This window comes from Oncorhynchus masou, chromosome 8 (genome assembly GCF_036934945.1).
Source record: "Oncorhynchus masou masou isolate Uvic2021 chromosome 8, UVic_Omas_1.1, whole genome shotgun sequence".
Classification (NCBI taxonomy): Eukaryota; Metazoa; Chordata; class Actinopteri; order Salmoniformes; family Salmonidae; genus Oncorhynchus; species Oncorhynchus masou.
Window position 1 is genome coordinate 16443111 of NC_088219.1, and position 7991 is coordinate 16451101.

The 7991-nt window shown below is 43.8% G+C and overlaps 1 protein-coding gene across 1 annotated transcript in view; it reads right to left on the minus strand.

Moving 5' to 3' along the window:
- The window catches only part of LOC135544223 (ryanodine receptor 1-like), a 94002-nt gene that overhangs the window by 31844 nt on the left and 54167 nt on the right, over positions 1–7991 (minus strand). Inside the window, exon 72 of the mRNA XM_064971676.1 lies at positions 5179–5271. Coding sequence (XP_064827748.1) covers positions 5179–5271 — 93 coding nt within the window. The remainder of the gene's footprint in view (positions 1–5178; positions 5272–7991) is intronic.

Below are 7991 nucleotides of genomic sequence, written 5' to 3' on the forward strand. Positions count from 1 at the left end.
TACAAACGCATTGCATTCACATTAAAAATCCTGTTGTACAGTATGTTTCTCAGGTGCATTTGGCACCAGCAGCACTAGGTGAATTCATGTGTTATACATGGTTTTGGAGAGTAACAAAACTCCTGTTGAAAACACACACAACTATTAGTTGTAAGTAGCATCATGTTAATAGGAAACTAGATTCAGATCAAGGTGTTAGCAACCAACAAGCAAATCACACAAGTAAACCAAATGTCCATGGGATAAGTCCCATCACCCCTGTGCTCTCCTCCCGCTCCCCTGTCTCGTTTCTGTGATGGAACATCACAGAAACTGTTGTCTGCTGTCTCGGTCTGTTGTCTGCCCTCTCTGACGTCCCCTACAAGCTTGTATGTAGTGTGTGTGTATTTCTGTGTTTCTCTGTGTGTGTATGTGTACACGTGCGTGTTATACAGCAGGCTGAGTTTGGCCCAGGGTGTGAAGATAACAGAGGACCAATACACAGAACAGGAGAGGACGCAAAGCCCTAGAAACAGAGAATGTGTCATGACCAAATGTCACAAAGGACTAAGGGAATCTGCAGTGGTGAAAAGTCAGACTGCTGTATCCATCTCGGAGTATGCCCTTTATGACAGAGAAGTGCATCTACTCCTGGTAAAGTCAAATGTGAGCGAGTGGTGGGAGTGTGTCAAAGCCACAGACAAGTCCAGGCAGATTCAACCACTTCTCCAAACCAGTACTTCAATGCAAGGAGTGTGTTATGAATAAGGCTAGTTTAGAGGAAGATGGATGCAAAGGTTTTAAGGGAGATTTTAGAAGACAGGTTTGATTAAAATAGATTGGGGTGAGGTAGTCACATTGAGTTTATTCTACATAGAGTACTATAGAGCTTGTTCCAGAAACTTTTTTCAGTCCTGTTAAATATAGTATCAGGTCATGGGTTAAAGAAAGGGGACAGGTGTGTGGGTGGAGACTGACTGGAGGATATGATGATGCTAAGCCATGGTCTAACATGGCGGCTACAGGGAGGGAGGAATGAGTGAACGGTGAGCACAGAGAGCAGGACTAACAGCATCCCCTTGTGTAGGGAGCTAGACCACAAATACTACAGACCAACCAACCTTCAACAGCAAATAAAATAAATGGAAGGAAAACTCCCACCTAACTACAATCAACTAAGTGCAAACTCATTGGCAGGATGATGGCACTCTGCTCCCACTGCTGCTTTGGGCAGGCCTGGTGCGGAGCCTAGTGCCATGAGCCCGTCTACGGCAGAGTACTTTCATCAAGCGCCTCCAGACCCCCAAAGTGAGGTGCCATGCGGTCAGCACAGGGGTCGTGCAGAAACAAAGTCTAACCTCTGAGTCGTTGCCCTAGAAACCCAGCGTGGACACAGAAAAAGAGGACAAGGGACAGTCAAAGAGAGAACTGTAAACCCACCTGTTAGAGCTACTCAACCTCTCTACTGACATATACACTGCCTAATCATTTAGTTTAACCTTTATTTAACTAGGCAAGTCAGTTAAAAACAAATTCTTATTTACAATGACGGCCTACCCCGGCCAAACCCGGACAACGCTGGGCCAATTGTGCGCCGCCCTACGGGACTCCCAATCACGGCCAGATGTGATGCAGCCTGGATTTGAACCAGGTACTGCAGTGATGTCTCTTGTCTTAGAGCACTGCACCACCCAGGAGTGGATATATAGGTCAAGGCAGGCATGGAAATCAGGGCAAAAAGCCGTCATGTCAAAATGATATAACATTTTTTTACGCTTTCCAATGTACCTGCTGAAGATGTGGGGAAAATACTTGTTTGCCTTTACTTTTCGGCTGTTGTCAGTGATACAAGTTATATACTTAAGTACCAAGATCTTTCATTTCAGAGTCAGATAAACTTGTGGTCACCCATAGACTTCCAGTCATTGTGCTAATGCTAGTTAGCATTTGCTTAAACCTATGCAGACATCAAGTACAGTTTTGAAAAAGAACCACCAATTTGTATAGGTAAGATATACTCCACATGGTTAGCTACAATGGGTTAGGAGGATATCCCAAATGAATTGACAATTAAGTATGTAAAAATTTTTATTTTTTATTTTTTTTAAAGCAAACGATGCAGGATGTGAGACAAATTGCTGGCTGCATTGTTGCTGTGGTGTAAATGACAGTGTATGATAGATGTTTCAGTAATTCGTAGTCTACCCAAATCTGCTGACATCAGTCTAACATAGGGCTCTCCAACCGTGTTCACGGAAAGCTAAAACCTACAGGATGGTAGTGCTCCAGCAACAGAGTTAGAGAGAGCCCTGGTAAACATGCCACAACATTGAAACACTGAAGGTAGAGTTGAAGTCGGAAGTTTACATACACTTAGGTTGGAGTCATTAAAACTTGTTTTTCAACCAGTCCACACATTTCTTGTTTAACCTCTTACACTTATGGTGGCGCTATTTCATTTTTGGAAGAAAATTTAACTTTTAAACAAGATATTTTTTCACAAAAAGTGGGTCAGACTTTGCATATAATTGCTACTGTTCCAGAAAATGAAAAAGCACTCTGACAATTGTGTCCAGAAATACAAATATCTTCTCATGTCAAAAGAAATGCCCTTTAACGTGAGCTTCAGGCAAAACCAAGATGACTTGGCATCCAGGAAAGAAATCAGTCACCTCAGAAAAATAATTGTAAAACTCCAATGACAAGGATTTTTGAGGCTCTGTCTTTCATGATCTCCTTATATGGCTGTGAACCTTGTGAAGATGCTGGAGGAATGAGTCAAAAGTATCCTTTCAGTCGTTTCCTGAAAGGTGTCTGCAGCATTGTGACGTGATTTGTAGGCAGATCGTTGGAAATGACCATGAAGAGACCACATTTACCACGTGTCCATTGTTATGTTTGGAGGAAAAAGGGGGATGATTGGTGCGCAAAAGTCATCCCCACCATATTTTTCCATGGGAGAAAAGGAGATCATGCAAGCTTCCATGAACTGCATGTCAATGAAGAGATATGTGAAAAAACACCTTGAGGATTGATTCCAAACAACGTTTGCCATGTTTCGGGTCGAAATGTAATGACCCCAAGCATAAAAGTTTCACGTTGTAGGTGACTGCATTTTCCGTTTCGGTAGCCAGGCGCATTGTAGAAAACGGAACGATTTCTCCTACACACAGACGCTTTCAGGAAACACTGCGCATTTGGTATGTGGCTGGGAGTCTCCTTGAAAACATCAGAAGCTCTTCAAAGGTAAATGATTTTATTTATTTGGTTATCTGGCTTTTGTGAAAATGTTGAAGAGCTTCTGATGCTACATGCTACACAAAATGCTATGCTAGCTTTGCATACTCTTACACAAATTAGTCAATTTCTATGGTTCAAAAGCATATTTTGAAAATCTGAGATGACAGTGTTGTTAAGAAAATGGCTAAGCTTGAGAGCAAAATCCATTATTTTAATTTTATTTGATATTTTCAGAAATTGTTAACGTTGTTATGCTAATGAGCCTGAGGCTTAGTCACAATCCCGGATCCGGGATGGGGAGTTTCAAGAGGTTAACAAACTATAGTTTTGGCAAGTCGGTTAGGACATCTAATTTGTGCATGATTATTTAACTTATAATTCACTGTATCACAATTCCAGTGGGTCAGAAGTTTACATACATTAAGTTGACTGCGACTTTAAACAGCTCGGAAAAGTCCAGAAAATGATGTCATGGCTTTAGAAGCTTCTGGAAAACAGAGCCTTTGCTCATTTCCTGGATGCCTCTCATCTTGGTTTTGCCTGATAGGCTAATTGACATAATTTGAGTCAATTGGAGGTGTACCTGTGGATGTATTTCAAGGCCTACCTTCAAACTCAGTGCCTCTTTGCTTGACATCATGGGAAAATCAAAACTTATTGAAATCAGTCAAGACCTCAGAAAAAACAATTTAAACCTCCAAAGTCTGGTTCATCCTTGGATGAAAAACGTTCCCGATTTCCAAATGCCTGAAGGTAACCTACGTTCATCTGTACAAACAATAGTACACAAGTATAAACACCATGGGACCACGCATCCGTCATAATGCTCAGGATGTAGACGCGTTCTGTCTCCTAGAGATGAAAGTGATTTGGTGTGAAAAGGGCAAATCAATCCCAGAACAACAGGAAAGGACCTTGTGAAGATGCTGGAGGAAACAGGTACAAAAGTATCAATATCTACAGTAAAATGAGTCTTATATCAACATAACCTGAAAGGCTGCTCAGCAAGGAAGAAGCCACTGCTCCAAAGCCGCCATAAAAAAAAGCCAGACTATGATTTGCAACTGCACATGGGGACAAAGATCGTACTTTTTGGAAAATGTCCTCTGGTCTGATGAAAAGAAAATAGAACTGTTTGACCATAATGTCCATTGTTATGTTTGGAGGAAAAAGGGGGATGATTGCAAGCCGAAGAACACCATCCCCACCATGAAGCACAGGGGTGGCAGCATCATGTTGTGGGGGTGCTTTGCTTCAAGAGGGACTGGTGCACTTCACAAAATTGATGGCATCATGAAGAAGGGAAATTATGAGGATATATTGAAGCAACATCTCAAGACATCAGTCAGGAAGTTAAAGCTTGGTTGCAAATGGGTCTTCCAAATGAACAAATGAACAATGACCCCAAGCATACTTCCAAAGTTGTGGCAAAATGGCTTATTAAGGACAACAAAGTAGAACTATTGGAGTGGCCATCACAAAGCTCTGACCTCCATCCTATAGAACATTTGTGGGCAGAACTGAAAAAGTGTGTGTGAGCAAGGAGGCCTACAAACCTGACTCCGTTACACCAGCTCTGTCAGGAGGAATGGGCCAAAATTCACCCAACTTATTGTGGGAAGCTTGTGGAAGGCTACCTGAAACGTTTGACCCAAGTTAAACAATTTAAAGGCAACACTATCAAATAATAATTGAGTGTATGTAAACCTCTGACCCACTGGGAATGTGATGAAAGAAATAAAACCTGAAATTAATTATTCTCTCTACTATTATTCTGACATTTCACATTCTTAAAAAGAAGTGGTGATCCTAACTGACCTAACACAGGTATTTTTTACTATGATTAAATGTCAGGAATTGTGAAAAACTTAGTTTAAATGTATTTGGCTAAGCTGTATGTAAACTTCTGACTTCAACTGTAAATGATTGGCTTTTTAACCCCAGATGGTATTGGCTCACCGTGCTCATCTTGCTCTTGCTGTCAGCAGTGAGGAAAGACATGTTATTAATCTCGTTCATCACCACAAAGTTCTGCTCCTCTCGTTTGAAGTTCTGCAGAGACACAAGATGGAGAGAGAAAGGTCATCAGATCAAATCAAAGTTTATAGGTCGTGTACACAGATTTGACACAGAGAGGTGACATGACATGTTCATCCAGAAGAGGCTCTTCTAGTGGCTGGGGACTTTAATGCAGGCAAACTTAAATCAGTTTTACCACATTTTTATCAGCATGTCACATGTGCAACCAGATGGTAAAAAACTCTAGACCACCTTTACCACACACAGAGATACATACAAAGCTCTCCCTCGCCCTCCATTTGGAAAATCTGACCATAATTCTATCCTCCTGATTTCAGCTTACAAGCAAAAACGAAAGCAGGAAGTACCAGTGACTCACTCAATACCAAAGTGGTCAGATGACGCGGATGCTACGCTACAGGACTGTTTTGCTAGCACAGACTGGAATATGTTTTGGGATTCATCCAATGGTATTGAAGAGTTTTCCACCTCAGTCATCGGTTTCATCAATAAGTGCATCGATGACGTCATCCCCAAAGTGACTGTACGTACATACCCCAACCAGAAGCCATGGATTACAGGCAACATCTGCATCGAGCTAAAGGCTAGAGCTGCCGCTTTCAAGGAGTGGCACACTAATCCGGACAATTATAAGAAATCCCGCTATGACCTCGGACTAACCATCAAACAAGCAAAGCGCCACTACAGGTTTAAGACTGAATCCTACTACACCGGCTCTGACGCTCGTCGGATGTGGCAGGGCTTGAAAACTATTACGGACTACAAATGGAAACCCAGATGCGAGCTGCCAAGTGACACGAGCTTACCAGACGTGCTAAATGCCTTTTATGCTCGCATCGAGGCAAGCAACATTGAAGCATGCACAAGAGCACCAGCTGTTCTGGATGACTGTGTGATAACACTATCGGTAGCCGATGTGAGCGAAATCTTTAAACATGTCAACATTCACAAAGCCGGGGGCCGGATGGATTTACAGGACGTGTACTCAAAGCATGCGCGGACCAACTGGCTGTCACGTCCTGATCTAATTCACATGTCTTTGCGATTGTCTCTGTCCTGACACCGACTCAGCCTGCCTGACCAGCCTGCCTGTTCTGACCTCGAAGGCAGGGCCTATCCCCTGGTACTGTTTGGACTCTGACCTGGTTTATGAACTATCGCCTGTCCTCGACCTGCCTTTTGCCTACCCCAATTGGTATAATAAATATCGGAGCTCAAGCATCTGCATCCTTTGTCTGCATTTGGGTCTCGCCTTGTGCCCTTATACTGGCAAGTGTCTTCACTGACATGTTCAACCTCTCTCTGACCAAATCTGTAATACCTACATGTTTCAAGCAGACCACCAAAGTCCCTGTGGCGAAGGAAGCGAAGGTAACCTGCCTAAATGATTACCGCCCCGTAGCACTCACGTCGGTAGCCATGAAGTGCATTGAAAGGCTGGTCATGGCTCACATCAACAGCATCCTCCCTGGACACCCTAGACCGACTCCAATTTGAATACCACCCCAACAGATTCACAGATGACACAATCTCAATTGCACTCCATTACTGCCCTTTCCCACTTGGACAAAAGGAACACCTATATGAGAATGCTGTTCATTGACTACAGCTCATCGTTCAACACCATAGTGTCCTCAAAGCTCATCACTATGCTAAGAACCCTGGGACTAAACACCTCCCTCTGCAACTGGATCCTGAATTTCCTGAGGGGCCACCCCCAGGTGGTAAGGGTAGGTAACAACATGTCTGCCATGCTGATTCTCAACACTGGGACCCATCATGGGTGTGTACTTAGTCTCCTCCTGTACTCCCTGTTCACCCACGACTGCATGGCCAAACACGACTCCAACACCATCATTAAGTTTGCTAAAGACACAACAGTGGTAGGCCTGATCACCAACAGCCTATAGGGAGAAGGTCAGAGAACTGGCAGTGTGGTGCCAGGACAACAACCTCTCCCTCAATTTGAGCAAAATAAAGGAGATGATTGTGGACTACAGGAAACGGCAAGCCGAGCAGGCCCGAACTAACATCGACAGGGCTGTAGAGTTGAGCTGGTCGAGAGTTTCAAGTTCCTTGGTGTCCACATCACCAACAAACTATCATGGTCCAAACACACCAAGGAAGTCGTGAAGAGGGCATGACAGAACCTTTCCCCCCCCAGGAAACTGTAAAGATTTGGCATGGGTCCTCAGTTCCGCAAGAAGTTCTACAGCTGCACCATCGAGAGCATCCTGACCGGTTGCATCACCGCCGGGTATGGCTACTGCTCGGCATCTGACCGTAAGGCGCTACAGAGGGTAGTGCGTACGGCCCAGTACATCAATGGGGCCAAGCTTCCTGTCATCCAGGACCTATATAATAGGCGGTGTCAGAGGAAATCCCATAAAATTGTCAGAGACTCCAGTCACCCAAGTCATAGGCTGTTGTCTCTGCTACCATAAGGCAAGCTGTACCAGAGCGGCAAGTCTAGGTCCAAAAGGCTCCTCAACAGCTTCTACCCCCAAACCATAAGACTGCTGAACAGTTAATCAAATGGCTACCAGGACTATCTATTTACATTGACCCCTCCCCCCCCCCCCATTTGTTTTGTACACTGCTGCTACTGGCTGTTTACTATCTATGCATAGTCACTTCACCCCTACCAACATGTACAAATGACCTCAACTAACCTGTACCTCCGCACACTGACTCGGGACACCCTGCCTCGTTATTGTTATGTTATTGGGTTA